This window comes from Oncorhynchus masou, chromosome 25 (genome assembly GCF_036934945.1).
Source record: "Oncorhynchus masou masou isolate Uvic2021 chromosome 25, UVic_Omas_1.1, whole genome shotgun sequence".
NCBI classification, from domain to species: Eukaryota; Metazoa; Chordata; class Actinopteri; order Salmoniformes; family Salmonidae; genus Oncorhynchus; species Oncorhynchus masou.
In genome coordinates this window covers 8,932,598-8,951,962 of record NC_088236.1, presented here as the reverse complement: position 1 = coordinate 8,951,962, position 19,365 = coordinate 8,932,598, and the positions used below count along the sequence as shown (strand labels likewise).

Sequence of the window (19,365 nt, the reverse complement as noted above, 5' to 3'; positions counted from 1 at the left end):
CCCTGTGTATATAGCCTAGTTATAGTTACTCAGTACTGGTACCCTGTGTATACAGCCTAGTTATCGTTACTCAGTACTGGTACCCTGTGTATACAGTCTAGTTATAGTTACTCAGTACTGGTACCCTGTGTATACAGTCTAGTTATAGTTACTCAGTACTGGTACCCTGTGTATAGAGCCTAGTTATAGTTACTCAGTACTGGTACCCTGTGTATAGAGCCTAGTTATAGTTACTCAGTACTGGTACCCTGTGTATATAGCCTAGTTATAGTTACTCAGTACTGGTACCCTGTGTATAGAGCCTAGTTATAGTTACTCAGTACTGGTACCCTGTGTATAGAGCCAAGTTATAGTTACTCAGTACTGGTACCCTGTGTATAGAGCCTAGTTATAGTTACTCAGTACTGGTACCCTGTGTATATAGCCTAGTTATAGTTACTCAGTACTGGTACCCTGTGTATAGAGCCTAGTTATAGTTACTCAGTACTGGTACCCTGTGTATAGAGCCTAGTTATAGTTACTCAGTACTGGTACCCTGTGTATAGAGCCTAGTTATAGTTACTCAGTACTGGTACCCTGTGTATACAGCCTAGTTATCGTTACTCAGTACTGGTACCCTGTGTATAGAGCCTAGTTATAGTTACTCAGTACTGGTACCCTGTGTATAGAGCCTAGTTATAGTTACTCAGTACTGGTACCCTGTGTATATAGCCTAGTTATAGTTACTCAGTACTGGTACCCTGTGTATAGAGCCTAGTTATAGTTACTCAGTACTGGTACCCTGTGTATAGAGCCTAGTTATAGTTACTCAGTACTGGTACCCTGTGTATAGAGCCTAGTTATAGTTACTCAGTACTGGTACCCTGTGTATATAGCCTAGTTATAGTTACTCAGTACTGGTACCCTGTGTATAGAGCCTAGTTATAGTTACTCAGTACTGGTACCCTGTGTATAGAGCCTAGTTATCGTTACTCAGTACTGGTACCCTGTGTATACAGTCTAGTTATAGTTACTCAGTACTGGTACCCTGTGTATACAGTCTAGTTATAGTTACTCAGTACTGGTACCCTGTGTATACAGCCTAGTTATAGTTACTCAGTACTGGTACCCTGTGTATAGAGCCTAGTTATTGTTACTCAGTACTGGTACCCTGTGTATAGAGCCTAGTTATAGTTACTCAGTACTGGTACCCTGTGTATACAGCCTAGTTATTGTTACTCAGTACTGGTACCCTGTGTATACAGCCTAGTTATTGTTACTCTACTGGTACCCTGTGTATAGAGCCTAGTTATAGTTACTCAGTACTGGTACCCTGTGTATACAGCCTAGTTATCGTTACTCAGTACTGGTACCCTGTGTATACAGCCTAGTTATTGTTACTCTACTGGTACCCTGTGTATAGAGCCTAGTTATAGTTACTCAGTACTGGTACCCTGTGTATAGAGCCTAGTTATAGTTACTCAGTACTGGTACCCTGTGTATAGAGCCTAGTTATAGTTACTCAGTACTGGTACCCTGTGTATAGAGCCTAGTTATAGTTACTCAGTACTGGTACCCTGTGTATATAGCCTAGTTATAGTTACTCAGTACTGGTACCCTGTGTATACAGCCTAGTTATCGTTACTCAGTACTGGTACCCTGTGTATACAGTCTAGTTATAGTTACTCAGTACTGGTACCCTGTGTATACAGTCTAGTTATAGTTACTCAGTACTGGTACCCTGTGTATACAGCCTAGTTATAGTTACTCAGTACTGGTACCCTGTGTATACAGTCTAGTTATTGTTACTCTACTGGTACCCTGTGTATACAGCCTAGTTATTGTTACTCAGTACTGGTACCCTGTGTATACAGCCTAGTTATTGTTACTCTACTGGTACCCTGTGTATAGAGCCTAGTTATAGTTACTCAGTACTGGTACCCTGTGTATAGAGCCTAGTTATAGTTACTCAGTACTGGTACCCTGTGTATACAGCCTAGTTATAGTTACTCAGTACTGGTACTCTGTGTATACAGCCTAGTTATAGTTACTCAGTACTGGTACCCTGTGTATATAGCCTAGTTATAGTTACTCAGTACTGGTACCCTGTGTATACAGCCTAGTTATAGTTACTCAGTACTGGTACTCTGTGTATACAGCCTAGTTATAGTTACTCAGTACTGGTACCCTGTGTATACAGCCTAGTTATAGTTACTCAGTACTGGTACTCTGTGTATACAGTCTAGTTATAGTTACTCAGTACTGGTACCCTGTGTATACAGTCTAGTTATAGTTACTCAGTACTGGTACCCTGTGTATACAGTCTAGTTATTGTTACTCAGTACTGGTACCCTGTGTATACAGCCTAGTTATAGTTACTCAGTACTGGTACCCTGTGTATACAGCCTAGTTATAGTTACTCAGTACTGGTACTCTGTGTATACAGGCTAGTTATAGTTACTCAGTACTGGTACTCTGTGTTTACAGTCTAGTTATTGTTACTCTACTGGTACCCTGTGTATACAGTCTAGTTATTGTTACTCTACTGGTACCCTGTGTATACAGTCTAGTTATTGTTACTCTACTGGTACCCTGTGTATACAGTCTAGTTATTGTTACTCTACTGGTACCCTGTGTATACAGTCTAGTTATTGTTACTCTACTGGTACTCTGTGTATACAGCCTAGTTATAGTTACTCAGTACTGGTACTCTGTGTATACAGGCTAGTTATAGTTACTCAGTACTGGTACTCTGTGTATACAGTCTAGTTATAGTTACTCAGTACTGGTACTCTGTGTTTACAGTCTAGTTATTGTTACTCTACTGGTACCCTGTGTATACAGTCTAGTTATTGTTACTCTACTGGTACCCTGTGTATACAGTCTAGTTATTGTTACTCTACTGGTACCCTGTGTATACAGTCTAGTTATTGTTACTCTACTGGTACCCTGTGTATACAGTCTAGTTATTGTTACTCTACTGGTACCCTGTGTATACAGTCTAGTTATTGTTACTCTACTGGTACCCTGTGTATACAGTCTAGTTATTGTTACTCTACTGGTACCCTGTGTATACAGTCTAGTTATTGTTACTCTACTGGTACCCTGTGTATACAGTCTAGTTATTGTTACTCTACTGGTACTCTGTGTATACAGTCTAGTTATTGTTACTCTACTGGTACTCTGTGTATACAGCCTAGTTATAGTTACTCAGTACTGGTACCCTGTGTATACAGCCTAGTTATAGTTACTCTACTGGTACCCTGTGTATACAGTCTAGTTATAGTTACTCTACTGGTACTCTGTGTATACAGCCTAGTTATAGTTACTCAGTACTGGTACCCTGTGTATACAGTCTAGTTATTGTTACTCTACTGGTACCCTGTGTATACAGTCTAGTTATTGTTACTCAGTACTGGTACTCTGTGTATACAGCCTAGTTATAGTTACTCAGTACTGGTACCCTGTGTATATAGCCTAGTTATTGTTACTCAGTACTGGTACTCTGTGTATACAGCCTAGTTATAGTTACTCAGTACTGGTACTCTGTGTATACAGTCTAGTTATAGTTACTCAGTACTGGTACCCTGTGTATACAGTCTAGTTATAGTTACTCAGTACTGGTACTCTGTGTATACAGCCTAGTTATTGTTACTCAGTACTGGTACCCTGTGTATACAGTCTAGTTATTGTTACTCAGTACTGGTACCCTGTGTATACAGCCTAGTTATAGTTACTCAGTACTGGTACCCTGTGTATACAGTCTAGTTATAGTTACTCAGTACTGGTACTCTGTGTATACAGCCTAGTTATTGTTACTCAGTACTGGTACCCTGTGTATACAGCCTAGTTATAGTTACTCAGTACTGGTACCCTGTGTATACAGTCTAGTTATTGTTACTCAGTACTGGTACCCTGTGTATACAGCCTAGTTATAGTTACTCAGTACTGGTACCCTGTGTATACAGTCTAGTTATAGTTACTCAGTACTGGTACTCTGTGTATACAGCCTAGTTATTGTTACTCAGTACTGGTACCCTGTGTATACAGTCTAGTTATAGTTACTCAGTACTGGTACCCCATGTATACAGTCTAGTTATAGTTACTCAGTACTGGTACCCTGTGTATACATTCTAGTTATAGTTACTCAGTACTGGTACCCTGTGTATACAGCCTAGTTATTGTTACTCGTTGTGGATTTCTTCCTTGTGTTATTATTCTTCTATTTTCCTATAATTTCTCTATTTTTCTCTCTACATTGTTGGGACCGTCAGTAGTAGGCATTTCACTGTTAGTCTATAGCTGTGGTTTATGAAGTGTAAGATAAACGATGTTTGATGTGAATAATTCTACATGTCATTTCACCACCCTGCTGTTGGTTGGCAGTAACACTACATCCTCTCGGACACCATTAGACCTGTCTGTCCTCTTATGTCTCACAGAGTCTGTGTCTTGAGAAGGTACACTTATCTGCTGGAGACAGACCTTGTTGGAGGAGATGGCTATGATTTCCACAGTAAAGCTACAATCAGTCCAATAAGAAAACAGGATATGAAGTGCAGTGACTGAGGAAGTGAGGAAGAGAGAGAGGAAGTTGACTCTTTGCAACTTAGCTCATTGTTGTATAGAGGTTTACAAACAACACAAAACATACCAGGCTCCTGAGTGGCGCAGTGGTCTAAGGCACTGCATCTCAGTGTTAGACGCGTCATGACAGACCCTGGTTCGATTCCAGGCTGTATCACAACTGGCTGTGATTGGAAGTCCCATAAGCCCAGCGTCGTCTGGGTTTGGCCGGAGTAGGCTGTCATTGTAAATAAGAATTTGTTCTTAACTGACTTGCCAAGTTAAATAAAGGTTAAATAAAAAATACCTGACATAGAGAGATCTCATCACAGCATACAGTATGTACAGTAGAAACAACTATGGAGACCAGTAGAGAGATGTCATCACAGCGTACAGTAGAAACAGCTATGGAGACCAGTAGAGAGATCTCATCACAGCGTACAGTATGTACAGTAGAAACAGCTATGGAGACCAGTAGAGAGATCTCATCACAGCGTACAGTAGAAACAGCTATGGAGACCAGTAGAGAGATCTCATCACAGCATACAGTAGAAACAGCTATGGAGACCAGCAGAGAGATCTCATCACAGCGTACAATATGTACAGTAGAAACAGCTATGGAGACCAGTAGAGAGATCTCATCACAGCGTACAGTAGAAACAGCTATGGAGACCAGTAGAGAGATCTCATCACAGCATACAGTAGAAACAGCTATGGAGACCAGCAGAGAGATCTCATCACAGCGTACAATATGTACAGTAGAAACAGCTATGGAGACCAGTAGAGAGATCTCATCACCGCGTACAGTAGAAACAGCTATGGAGACCAGAAGAGAGATCTCATCACAGCATACAGTATGTACAGTAGAAACAGCTATGGAGACCAGTAGAGAGATCTCATCACAGCGTACAGTATGTACAGTAGAAACAGCTATGGAGACCAGTAGAGATCTCATCACAGCGTACAGTATGTACAGTAGAAACAGCTATGGAGACCAGTAGAGAGATCTCATCACAGCGTACAGTATGTACAGTAGAAACAGCTATGGAGACCAGTAGAGAGATCTCATCACAGCGTACAGTAGAAACAGCTATGGAGACCAGCAGAGAGATCTCATCACAGCATACAGTATGTACAGTAGAAACAGCTATGGAGACCAGTAGAGAGATCTCATCACAGCGTACAGTAGAAACAGCTATGGAGACCAGTAGAGAGATCTCATCACAGCGTACAGTAGAAACAGCTATGGAGACCAGTAGAGAGATCTCATCACATCATACAGTAGAAACAGCTATGGAGACCAGCAGAGAGATCTCATCACAGCGTACAATATGTACAGTAGAAACAGCTATGGAGACCAGTAGAGAGATCTCATCACAGCGTACAGTAGAAACAGCTATGGAGACCAGTAGAGAGATCTCATCACAGCATACAGTATGTACAGTAGAAACAGCTATGGAGACCAGTAGAGAGATCTCATCACAGCGTACAGTATGTACAGTAGAAACAGCTATGGAGACCAGTAGAGATCTCATCACAGCGTACAGTATGTACAGTAGAAACAGCTATGGAGACCAGTAGAGAGATCTCATCACAGCGTACAGTATGTACAGTAGAAACAGCTATGGAGACCAGTAGAGATCTCATCACAGCGTACAGTATGTACAGTAGAAACAGCTATGGAGACCAGTAGAGAGATCTCATCACAGCGTACAGTAGAAACAGCTATGGAGACCAGTAGAGAGATCTCATCACAGCATACAGTAGAAACAGCTATGGAGACCAGCAGAGAGATCTCATCACAGCGTACAATATGTACAGTAGAAACAGCTATGGAGACCAGTAGAGAGATCTCATCACAGCGTACAGTAGAAACAGCTATGGAGACCAGTAGAGAGATCTCATCACAGCATACAGTAGAAACAGCTATGGAGACCAGCAGAGAGATCTCATCACAGCGTACAATATGTACAGTAGAAACAGCTATGGAGACCAGTAGAGAGATCTCATCACCGCGTACAGTAGAAACAGCTATGGAGACCAGAAGAGAGATCTCATCACAGCATACAGTATGTACAGTAGAAACAGCTATGGAGACCAGTAGAGAGATCTCATCACAGCGTACAGTATGTACAGTAGAAACAGCTATGGAGACCAGTAGAGATCTCATCACAGCGTACAGTATGTACAGTAGAAACAGCTATGGAGACCAGTAGAGAGATCTCATCACAGCGTACAGTATGTACAGTAGAAACAGCTATGGAGACCAGTAGAGAGATCTCATCACAGCGTACAGTAGAAACAGCTATGGAGACCAGCAGAGAGATCTCATCACAGCATACAGTATGTACAGTAGAAACAGCTATGGAGACCAGTAGAGAGATCTCATCACAGCGTACAGTAGAAACAGCTATGGAGACCAGTAGAGAGATCTCATCACAGCGTACAGTAGAAACAGCTATGGAGACCAGTAGAGAGATCTCATCACATCATACAGTAGAAACAGCTATGGAGACCAGCAGAGAGATCTCATCACAGCGTACAATATGTACAGTAGAAACAGCTATGGAGACCAGTAGAGAGATCTCATCACAGCGTACAGTAGAAACAGCTATGGAGACCAGTAGAGAGATCTCATCACAGCATACAGTATGTACAGTAGAAACAGCTATGGAGACCAGTAGAGAGATCTCATCACAGCGTACAGTATGTACAGTAGAAACAGCTATGGAGACCAGTAGAGATCTCATCACAGCGTACAGTATGTACAGTAGAAACAGCTATGGAGACCAGTAGAGAGATCTCATCACAGCGTACAGTATGTACAGTAGAAACAGCTATGGAGACCAGTAGAGAGATCTCATCACAGCGTACAGTATGTACAGTAGAAACAGCTATGGAGACCAGTAGAGAGATCTCATCACAGCGTACAGTAGAAACAGCTATGGAGACCAGTAGAGACATCTCATCACAGCGTACAGTAGAAACAGCTATGGAGACCAGTAGAGACATCTCATCACAGCATACAGTATGTACAGTAGAAACAGCTATGGAGACCAGTAGAGAGCAGAGCCTCTATGCTGCTCTGACATTAGATGTATGTGTATTGGTTTAATATGTTGTGAAATTGTTAGATATTACTGCACTGCCGGAGTTAGAAACATTTACATTACATTTACATACATTTAAGTCATTTAGCAGACGCTCTTATCCAGAGCGACTTACAAATTGGTGAATTCACCTTCTGACATCAGTGGAACAGCCACTTTACAATAGTGCATCTAAATCATTTAAGGGGGGGGGTGAGAAGGATTGCTTTATCCTATCCTAGGTATTCCTTGAAGAGGTGGGGTTTCAGGTGTCTCCGGAAGGTGGTGATTGACTCCGCTGTCCTGGCGTCGTGAGGGAGTTTGTTCCACCATTGGGGGGCCAGAGCAGCGAACAGTTTTGACTGGGCTGAGCGGGAACTGTACTTCCTCAGTGGTAGGGAGGCGAGCAGGCCAGAGGTGGATGAACGCAGTGCCCTTGTTTGGGTGTAGGGCCTGATCAGAGCCTGGAGGTACTGCGGTGCCGTTCCCCTCACAGCTCCGTAGGCAAGCACCATGGTCTTGTAGCGGATGCGAGCTTCAACTGGAAGCCAGTGGAGAGAGCGGAGGAGCGGGGTGACATGAGAGAACTTGGGAAGGTTGAACACCAGATGGGCTGCGGCGTTCTGGATGAGTTGTAGGGGTTTAATGGCACAGGCAGGGAGCCCAGCCAACAGCGAGTTGCAGTAATCCAGACGGGAGATGACAAGTGCCTGGATTAGGACCTGCGCCGCTTCCTGTGTGAGGCAGGGGCGTACTCTGCGGATGTTGTAGAGCATGAACCTACAGGAACGGGCCACCGCCTTGATGTTAGTTGAGAACGACAGGGTGTTGTCCAGGATCGCGCCAAGGTTCTTAGCGCTCTGGGAGGAGGAAACAATGGAGTTGTCAACCGTGATGGCGAGATCATGGAACGGGCAGTCCTTCCCCGGGAGGAAGAGCAGCTCCGTCTTGCCGAGGTTCAGCTTGAGGTGGTGATCCGTCATCCACACTGATATGTCTGCCAGACATGCAGAGATGCGATTTGCCACCTGGTCATCAGAAGGGGGAAAGGAGAAGATTAATTGTGTGTCGTCTGCATAGCAATGATAGGAGAGACCATGTGAGGTTATGACAGAGCCAAGTGACTTGGTGTATAGCGAGAATAGGAGAGGGCCTAGAACAGAGCCCTGGGGGACACCAGTGGTGAGAGCGCGTGGCGAGGAGACAGATTCTCGCCACGCCACCTGGTAGGAGCGACCTGTCAGGTAGGACGCAATCCAAGCGTGGGCTGCACCGGAGATGCCCAACTCGGAGAGGGTGGAGAGGAGGATCTGATGGTTCACAGTGTCGAAGGCAGCCGATAGGTCTAGAAGGATGAGAGCAGAGGAGAGAGAGTTAGCTTTAGCAGTGCGGAGCGCCTCCGTGATACAGAGAAGAGCAGTCTCAGTTGAATGACTAGTCTTGAAACCTGACTGATTTGGATCAAGAAGGTCATTCTGCGAGAGATAGCGGGAGAGCTGGCCAAGGACGGCACGTTCAAGAGTTTTGGAGAGAAAAGAAAGAAGGGATACTGGTCTGTAGTTGTTGACATCGGAGGGATTGAGTGTAGGTTTTTTCAGAAGGGGTGCAACTCTCGCTCTCTTGAAGACGGAAGGGACGTAGCCAGCGGTCAGGGATGAGTTGATGAGCGAGGTGAGGTAAGGGAGAAGGTCTCCGGAAATGGTCTGGAGAAGAGAGGAGGGGATAGGGTCAAGCGGGCAGGTTGTTGGGCGGCCGGCCGTCACAAGAAGCGAGATTTTATCTGGAGAGAGAGGGGAGAAAGAGGTCAGAGCACAGGGTAGGGCAGTGTGAGCAGAACCAGCGGTGTCGTTTGACTTAGCAAACGAGGATCGGATGTCGTCGACCTTCTTTTCAAAATGGTTGACGAAGTCATCTGCAGAGAGGGAGGGGGGGGGGAGGATTCAGGAGGGAGGAGAAGGTGGCAAAGAGCTTCCTAGGGTTAGAGGCAGATGCTTGGAATTTAGAGTGGAAGAAAGTGGCTTTAGCAGCAGAGACAGAGGAGGAAAATGTAGAGAGGAGGGAGTGAAAGGATGCCAGGTCCGCAGGGAGGCGAGTTTTCCTCCATTTCCGCTCGGCTGCCCGGAGCACTGTTCTGTGAGCTCGCAGTGAGTCGTCGAGCCACGGAGCGGGAGGGGAGGACCGAGCCGGCCTGGAGGATAGGGGACATAGAGAGTCAAAGGATGCAGAAAGGGAAGAGAGGAGGGTTGAGGAGGCAGAATCAGGAGATAGGTTGGAGAAGGTATGAGCAGAGGGAAGAGATGATAGGATGGAAGAGGAGAGAGTAGCGGGGGAGAGAGAGCGAAGGTTGGGACGGCGCGATACCATCCGAGTAGGGGCAGTGTGGGAAGTGTTGGATGAGAGCGAGAGGGAAAAGGATACAAGGTAGTGGTCGGAGACTTGGAGGGAGTTGCAATGAGGTTAGTGGAAGAACAGCATCTAGTAAAGATGAGGTCGAGCGTATTGCCTGCCTTGTGAGTAGGGGGGGAAGGTGAGAGGGTGAGGTCAAAGGAGGAGAGGAGTGGAAAGAAGGAGGCAGAGAGGAATGAGTCAAAGGTAGACGTGGGGAGGTTAAAGTCGCCCAGGACTGTGAGAGGTGAGCCGTCCTCAGGAAAGGAGCTTATCAAGGCATCAAGCTCATTGATGAACTCTCCGAGGGAACCTGGAGGGCGATAAATGATAAGGATGTTAAGCTTGAAAGGGCTGGTAACTGTGACAGCATGGAATTCAAAGGAGGCGATAGACAGATGGGTAAGGGGAGAAAGAGAGAATGACCACTTGGGAGAGATGAGGATCCCGGTGCCACCACCCCGCTGACCAGAAGCTCTCGGGGTGTGCGAGAACACGTGGGCGGACGAAGAGAGAGCAGTAGGAGTAGCAGTGTTGTCTGTGGTGATCCATGTTTCCGTCAGTGCCAAGAAGTCGAGGGACTGGAGGGAGGCATAGGCTGAGATGAACTCTGCCTTGTTGGCCGCAGATCGGCAGTTCCAGAGGCTACCGGAGACCTGGAACTCCACGTGGGTCGTGCGCGCTGGGACCACCAGATTAGGGTGGCCACGGCCACGCATTTTGCTCCACCTGCAATACCATCTGCTTACCACGTGTGTGTGTGACCACAAAAAATGGATTTGATTTGAAGTTCCAGAATGCGATGGAAATGTCAGCCATGTTGGTCAGGGAGAAATCCAAACCACTCTAATTGGAACGAATGGAGGCAGGATCCTGATTTGACTTGTGCAGGAAAATAAAAGTTGTGATATCAGATATTGTTTATTAGATGTATTGTCAGCTTAAAATTTTGCCGTATAATTATAAATGCAGTTTAAGCAGGTTTTATACAAAAGTTATGTATAAATAGCCTCTAGAATATATTTAATCAGACGATAGATGTCACATGTTGTGTTTTCTTGGAAATCTATGAGTGGTATTATATGATACGATATCAGTACTTGTTGCATTACAACGTATCTAAGTCCTATCATGGTGTCAGCCAGTGTCTGGCTGTGGATTGGCTACATTGTTTGAATGGAATGTTGGAATATTGGCAGTTAATTTGAACAATAATGGAATCATTCCTCTAAAACTGTCTGGCTAGCTAGCTAACAAACATACAGGGAAGATAAATTCTTCAAATTCATTATTTTACACAATATCTTATCAAGGCATTGGAAAACCATGGTTGACCAACTTCCTGACCAAAATGGCTGACCTTAATTTTACCTTTATTTAACTCGGCAAGTCAGTTAAGAACAAATTCTTATTTTCAATGACGGCCTAGGAACAGTGGGTTAACTGCCTGTTCAGGTGCAGAATGACAGATTTGTACCTTGTCAGCTCGGGGATCCGATCTTGCAAACTTTTCGGTTACTCGTCCAACACTCTAACCACTAGGCTACCCTGCAGCCCCTTTATACCATCATTAGAAGGTTCATGATCATTCTAATATTCTAATTCCTAATTGTATGACCACCATCTCCTCCCTATCTTGGGAGTGTCTGTTTATATTAACGTGAAATGTTGTGTAGATGTTGTATAAATGTTACCTGAGTGTTTGTTGAACGTTGTGTTGCGGTAGGTGATTCCTGCCATCTCCTCTCTGTCCTGGTTCACGACCGTGGTCCCTCTGGTCCTGGTCTTGTCTGTGACGGCTGGTAAAGATGCTACCGACGACATAGTGAGTATAGATATAGGAGGATCCTGCATATGGGCCACTCTCCTTACCTTTCACAGCTTACCGCTGCTCAGCCCTTCGCCATTCCAAGCAGATATCTTCTTAGCTTTTTCTTTTCATCTTTCTCTCTCTCTCTCTCTTGTCGTGATTTGATCACCTTTGACCCTGTGACCTTTAACCTGCTCACCGTACCTGACTATTGTATAGTGGTGGTGTACTTGGCTGTACCCTTTCTGATTTCGTTTTCATGGGCTTGTTCTTTCACTACTTCCTGAATCAAGCAGGAATTTAGTTTCAATACCAAAACAATAAAAAAGGAAAATGACTTTTAGTTCCAGCTGTCATGTTAAACACTATTGCTACTTTACTGGCTGTGGAGTGAATTTGGCAACCTGATACTGAACCGGTCTGGGAAATGTGATCTCACCTGGTTACACGTTAACCTCCGTAGCAAAACAAGGATCTGTTTGTTAGGTCAGGTGGAGACACAGGCCAGGTCCCAAATGGCACCCTATTCCCTATGTAGTGCACTACTTTAGACCAGGACCAATAGAGCCGTAGTGCACTACTTTAGACCAGGACCAATAGAGCTGTAGTGCACTACTTTAGACCAATAGGGCTGTAGTGCACTACTTTAGACCAGGACCAATAGAGCTGTAGTGCACTACTTTAGACCAGGACCAATAGAGCTGTAGTACACTATTTTAGACCAATAGGGCTGTAGTGCACTACTTTAGACCAGGACCAATAGGGCTGTAGTGCACTACTTTAGACCAGGACCAATAGGGCTGTAGTGCACTACTTTAGACCAGGACCAATAGAGCTGTAGTACACTATTTTAGACCAATAGGGCTGTAGTGCACTACTTTAGACCAGGACCAATAGGGCTGTAGTGCACTACTTTAGACCAGGACCAATAGGGCTGTAGTACACTACTTTAGACCAGGACCAATAGGGCTGTAGTACACTACTTTAGACCAGGACCAATAGGGCTGTAGTACACTACTTTAGACCAGGACCAATAGGGCTGTAGTACACTACTTTAGACCAGGACCAATAGGGCTGTAGTGCACTACTTTAGACCAATAGGGCTGTAGTGCACTACTTTAGACCAGGACCAATAGGGCTGTAGTGCACTACTTTAGACCAATAGGGCTGTAGTGCACTACTTTAGACCAGGACCAATAGGGCTGTAGTACACTACTTTAGACCAGGACCAATAGGGCTGTAGTGCACTACTTTAGACCAATAGGGCTGTAGTGCACTACTTTAGACCAGGACCAATAGGGCTGTAGTGCACTACTTTAGACCAGGACCAATAGGGCTGTAGTGCACTACTTTAGACCAGGACCAATAGGGCTGTAGTACACTACTTTAGACCAATAGGGCTGTAGTACACTACTTTAGACCAATAGGGCTGTAGTGCACTACTTTAGACCAGGACCAATAGAGCTGTAGTGCACTACTTTAGACCAATAGGGCTGTAGTACACTACTTTAGACCAATAGGGCTGTAGTGCACTACTTTAGACCAGGACCAATAGAGCTGTAGTACACTACTTTAGACCAATAGGGCTGTAGTACACTACTTTAGACCAGGACCAATAGAGCTGTAGTGCACTACTTTAGACCAATAGGGCTGTAGTGCACTACTTTAGACCAGGACCAATAGGGCTGTAGTGCACTACTTTAGACCAGGACCAATAGGGCTGTAGTGCACTACTTTAGACCAATAGGGCTGTAGTGCACTACTTTAGACCAGGACCAATAGGGCTGTAGTGCACTACTTTAGACCAGGACCAATAGGGCTGTAGTGCACTACTTTAGACCAATAGGGCTGTAGTGCACTACTTTAGACCAGGACCAATAGGGCTGTAGTACACTACTTTAGACCAGGACCAATAGGGCTGTAGTACACTACTTTAGACCAGGACCAATAGGGCTGTAGTGCACTACTTTAGACCAGGACCAATAGGGCTGTAGTGCACTACTTTAGACCAATAGGGCTGTAGTGCACTACTTTAGACCAATAGGGCTGTAGTGCACTACTTTAGACCAGGACCAATAGGGCTGTAGTGCACTACTTTAGACCAGGACCAATAGGGCTGTAGTACACTACTTTAGACCAGGACCAATAGGGCTGTAGTACACTACTTTAGACCAGTACCCATAGACTCTGTTCAAAAAGGTAGTGCACTATATAAGGAATAATGTGCCATTTGGGACGTAGAAACAGACCTTTCTGCCTTCACGGTCCATTGACAGCTTTAGTGAGGTCATCGTATTTGGCTTATCATGATTGGCTCTTGGTGAGGAGATGGTGGCCATCTTTGGCGACGCAGTGGCGGGATGTCTTTTGGGTGGTCTGGTGAGACTCCAGACCGAAACCAAACATTTACACAACCTCTGACCTGAAGAACTTTTAACGATTAACTCCATTCACCAGTCCCATTTAAACAGGATTTAACCAGGAAACGAACCTTGAGGTTAGAAACTAATGTCTAATGAATTTTATAATCCTCTCTGTTGTACCAGAACCGCCACAGGAGTGACAACCAGGTGAACAACAGGAAGGTCACAGTGCTCATGGATGGAGAGTAAGTTCATCAGATCTACTATTGGTGTCATTATCAACACAAAGTATAATGGGCCACGGGTGGGTGTGTGTGTGTGTGTGTGTGTGTGTGTGTGTGTGTGTGTGTGTGTGTGTGTGTGTGTGTGTGTGTGTGTGTGTGTGTGTGGTCGGTCAGATATTGTCTGGCCCTCCCCGTCCCCATCCTATTCTCGCCACTGTCCTCCACACAAATCCATTCCCACAACAAATGTGTGTTCGTAAGGCAGGGACAGTAAGGCACCGTGTCCTCTTTTCTCGGGGGCAATAGGAAGCAGCTGCAGGACAACAGGAAGTGCTTGTTTTCTTCCTGTTGATGTGACTACTGACTCGAGGACACTAACAGACAGAGTGGTTCAAAGGAAAATACAGTCTACAGTCTGACACTTGGTTATGTTTCGTCTTATTTCCTCCTGACTGTCCCCAAACAACAGGGAATCCCGAATGTCTACTCACAATTCTACCTCCCTCTCTCCCTCTCTCCCTCTCCCTCTCTCCCTCTCTCTCTCCCCCTCTCTCCCTCTCTCTCCACCAACACACACTCTCCCTCTCTCCCTCTCTCTCTCCCCCCCTCTCTCTCTCCACCAACACTCTCCTCTCTCTCTCTCTCTCCCTCTCTCTCCCTCTCTCTCTCTCTCTCTCCCCCTCTCTCCCTACCCCCACTCCACCTCTCCTTCTCCATATTTGTCTCTCTAGACTACGGAGTGAGAAATGGATGGCCGTTCAGGTGGGCGACATCATCAAACTGGAAAACAACCAGTTTGTTACGGTGAGAACAGAAAAGTGTCAGTTCCTTAAAGCATACAGATTCAGCCCTGATAGTCAGTGAATCTGATTCTGTGAATCTCTGTGTGATTTCAGGCAGACCTGTTGCTGCTCTCTAGTAGTGAACCACTCAACCTGGTCTACATAGAGACTGCTGAACTGGATGGGTCTGTGTCTGTGTGTGTGTGTGTGTTTCATTTTACTTGTCCATCTACTGTACAAAGCTTGTCTATAGTACTCACTCCTCATACCTTATCTCCCTCCCTGCTCCTTCTCCTCTTCCTCTTCTCCCCTTCTCCTCATCCTCTGCCCATCTTCTCCTCCTTCTCCTTCTCTTCTTTCTCCTCTTTCTCCTCCTCTCACCTCCACCTCTCAGAGAGACCAATCTAAAAGTGAAGCAGGCTCTGACAGTAACAGGAGACATGGGAGACAAGATCCACAGCCTGGCTGCCTTCAATGGTAAGTTACACTCAGACGGTTAGTTAGACACTTTCGACGTAGTATCTCTGGGTAGAAGTTTCCCTTAGATACAGATCCAGGATCAGCCAAATCCTAATATTAACCATTAAGGGGGAAATGCATAAACTGACCTTTGATCAGAATCTGGGGAAAAAGTCATACTGCTCCTGCTTTGTAGCCACGCCATAATGATCATAAAAGCATAAAGCCAAATGCCAGAGAAAAACAGTTTCAGCAGCATATTTAAATCAGGTGTGGGTTCAGTGCTCTAGTAAATGAACGATGTTTTAAACATATGAATACCCACTCTTCTCTTCTCCTAACCCCGTGTCTCATCCTCTCCTCCTAACCCTGTGTCTCATCCTCTCCTCTTAACCCTGTCTCATCCTCTCCTCCTAACCCCGTGTCTCAACCTCTCCTCCTAACCCCGTGTCTCATCCTCTCCTCCTAACCCCGTGTCTCAACCTCTCCTCCTAACCCCGTGTCTCATCATCTCCTTCTAACCCTGTGTCTCATCCTCTCCTCCTAACCCTGTGTCTCCTCCTCTTCTCCTAACCCTGTGTCTCATCCTCTCCTTCTAACCCCGTGTCTCATCCTCTCCTCCTAACCCCGTGTCTCATCCTCTCCTCCTAACCCTGTGTCTCATCCTCTCCTTCTAACCCTGTGTCTCATCCTCTCCTCCTAACCCTGTGTCTCACCCGCTCCTCCTAACCCTGTGTCTCATCCTCTCCTTCTAACCCTGTGTCTCATCCTCTCCTTCTAACCCTGTGTCTCATCCTCTCCTTCTAACCCTGTGTCTCAACCTCTCCTCCTAACCCTGTGTCTCATCCTCTTCTCCTAACCCCGTGTCTCATCCTCTTCTCCTAACCCTGTGTCTCATCCTCTCCTCCTAACCCTGTGTCTCATCCTCTCCTTCTAACCCTGTGTCTCATCCTCTTCTCCTAACCCTGTGTCTCATCCTCTCCTCCTAACCCCGTGTCTCATCCTCTTCTCCTAACGCTGTGTCTCATCCTCTTCTCCTAACCCTGTGTCTCATCCTCTTCTCCTAACCCTGTGTCTCATCCTCTCCTTCTAACCCTGTGTCTCATCCTCTTCTCCTAACCCTGTGTCTCATCCTCTTCTCCTAACCCTGTGTCTCATCCTCTTCTCCTAACCCTGTGTCTCATCCTCTTCTCCTAACCCTGTGTCTCATCCTCTTCTCCTAACCCTGTGTCTCATCCTCTTCTCCTAACCCTGTGTCTCATCCTCTCCTTCTAACCCTGTGTCTCATCCTCTTCTCCTAACCCTGTGTCTCACCCTCTCCTCCTAACCCTGTGTCTCATCCTCTTCTCCTAACCCCGTGTCTCATCCTCTTCTCCTAACCCTGTGTCTCATCCTCTTCTCCTAACCCCGTGTCTCATCCTCTTCTCCTAACCCTGTGTCTCATCCTCTCCTTCTAACCCTGTGTCTCATCCTCTCCTCCTAACCCCGTGTCTCATCCTCTCCTCCTAACCCCGTGTCTCACCCTCTCCTCCTAACCCCGTGTCTCACCCTCTCCTCCTAACCCCGTGTCTCACCCTCTCCTCCTAACCCCGTGTCTCATCCTCTCCTCCTAACCCCGTGTCTCACCCTCTCCTCCTAACCCCGTGTCTCATCCTCTCCTCCTAATCCCGTGTCTCACCCTCTCCTCCTAACCCCGTGTCTCACCCTATCCTCCTAACCCCGTGTCTCACCCTCTCCTCCTAACCCCGTGTCTCATCCTCTTCTCCTAACCCCGTGTCTCACCCTCTCCTCCTAACCCCGTGTCTCACCCTCTCCTCCTAACCCCGTGTCTCACCCTCTCCTCCTAACCCTGTGTCTCATCCTCTTCTCCTAACCCCGTGTCTCATCCTCTCCTCCTAACCCTGTGTCTCACCCTCTCCTCCTAACCCTGTGTCTCATCCTCTTCTCCTAACCCCGTGTCTCATCCTCTTCTCCTAACCCCGTGTCTCACCCTCTCCTCCTAACCCTGTGTCTCATCCTCTTCTCCTAACCCCGTGTCTCATTCTCTCCTTCTAACCCCGTGTCTCATTCTCTCCTTCTAACCCCGTGTCTCACCCTCTCCTCCTAACCCCGTGTCTCACCCTCTCCTCCTAACCCTGTGTCTCATCCTCTTCTCCTAACCCCGTGTCTCATCCTCTCCTCCTAACCCCGTGTCTCACCCTCTCCTCCTAACCCCGTGTCTCATCCTCTCCTCCTAATCCCGTGTCTCACCCTCTCCTCCTAACCCCGTGTCTCACCCTATCCTCCTAACCCCGTGTCTCACCCTCTCCTCCTAACCCCGTGTCTCATCCTCTTCTCCTAACCCCGTGTCTCATCCTCTTCTCCTAACCCCGTGTCTCACCCTCTCCTCCTAACCCCGTGTCTCACCCTCTCCTCCTAACCCTGTGTCTCATCCTCTTCTCCTAACCCCGTGTCTCATCCTCTCCTCCTAACCCTGTGTCTCACCCTCTCCTCCTAACCCTGTGTCTCATCCTCTTCTCCTAACCCCGTGTCTCATCCTCTTCTCCTAACCCCGTGTCTCACCCTCTCCTCCTAACCCCGTGTCTCATCCTCTTCTCCTAACCCCGTGTCTCATTCTCTCCTTCTAACCCCGTGTCTCATTCTCTCCTTCTAACCCCGTGTCTCACCCTCTTCTCCTAACCCCGTGTCTCACCCTCTCCTTCTAACCCCGTGTCTCATCCTCTCCTCCTAACCCTGTGTCTCATCCTCTCCTCCTAACTCCGTGTCTCATCCTCTCCTCCTAACCCTGTGTCTCATCCTCTCCTCCTAACCCCGTGTCTCACCCTATCCTCCTAACCCCGTGTCTCATCCTCTCCTCCTAACCCCGTGTCTCATCCTCTCCTCCTAACCCCGTGTCTCACCCTCTCCTCCTAACCCTGTGTCTCATCCTCTCCTCCTAACCCCGTGTCTCACCCTCTCCTCCTAACCCCGTGTCTCACCCTCTCCTCCTAACCCCGTGTCTCATCCTCTCCTCCTAACCCCGTGTCTCATCCTCTCCTCCTAACCCCGTGTCTCATCCTCTCCTTCTAACCCCGTGTCTCATCCTCTCCTCCTAACCCCGTGTCTCATCCTCTCCTCCTAACCCCGTGTCTCATCCTCTTCTCCTAACCCTGTCCAGGGGAGGTGCGCTGTGAGCCACCCAACAACCGGCTGGACCGTTTCACAGGAACATTGACAAACGCTGGTCAGAAATACTCTCTGGACAACAGCAAGATCCTGCTGAGGGGCTGCACCCTCAGGAACACAGAGTGGTGCTTCGGACTGGTGCTGTTCGGAGGTGAGAGGTTAAAGGTCAGGACTGGTGCTGTTCGGATGTTAGAGGTCAGGACTGGTGCTGTTCGGAGATGAAAGGTTAGAGGTCAGGACTGGTACTGTTTGGAGGGTGAGAGGATAAGGGTCAAATCCAATAAACTTGTATTTGTCAGGTGTAGACTTTACAGTGAAATGCTTGCAGAGGTAAGGGCAAGTGCTGGCTCACAGGTTAGTTAACACCGCCCTCTGCTGGCCAGTATAGATAATGAACCTCAACTGGGAATACATGACACTAACTGACCAAATAGACATTTTGCTTCTAACCTTTATTAAAAGCTATTCTTCAATACATTGAGGTTGTGTCAATTATCAGCTGTTTAGGTGTCTTCTAAATTCTTATTTAATACCCTGTGGTCC

At 46.6% G+C, this 19,365-nt stretch overlaps 1 protein-coding gene across 2 annotated transcripts in view; it reads left to right on the top strand.

Moving 5' to 3' along the window:
• Window positions 1-19,365, top strand: part of LOC135513740 (phospholipid-transporting ATPase ID-like) — a 76,781-nt gene that overhangs the window by 30,438 nt on the left and 26,978 nt on the right. For both annotated transcript variants that reach the window (XM_064936632.1, XM_064936631.1), the window contains 6 exons: window positions 11,746-11,844; window positions 14,376-14,437; window positions 15,148-15,220; window positions 15,313-15,383; window positions 15,593-15,675; window positions 18,815-18,973. In XM_064936632.1, coding sequence (XP_064792704.1) covers window positions 14,427-14,437; window positions 15,148-15,220; window positions 15,313-15,383; window positions 15,593-15,675; window positions 18,815-18,973 — 397 coding nt within the window. In that variant the 5' untranslated portion in view covers window positions 11,746-11,844; window positions 14,376-14,426. The remainder of the gene's footprint in view (window positions 1-11,745; window positions 11,845-14,375; window positions 14,438-15,147; window positions 15,221-15,312; window positions 15,384-15,592; window positions 15,676-18,814; window positions 18,974-19,365) is intronic.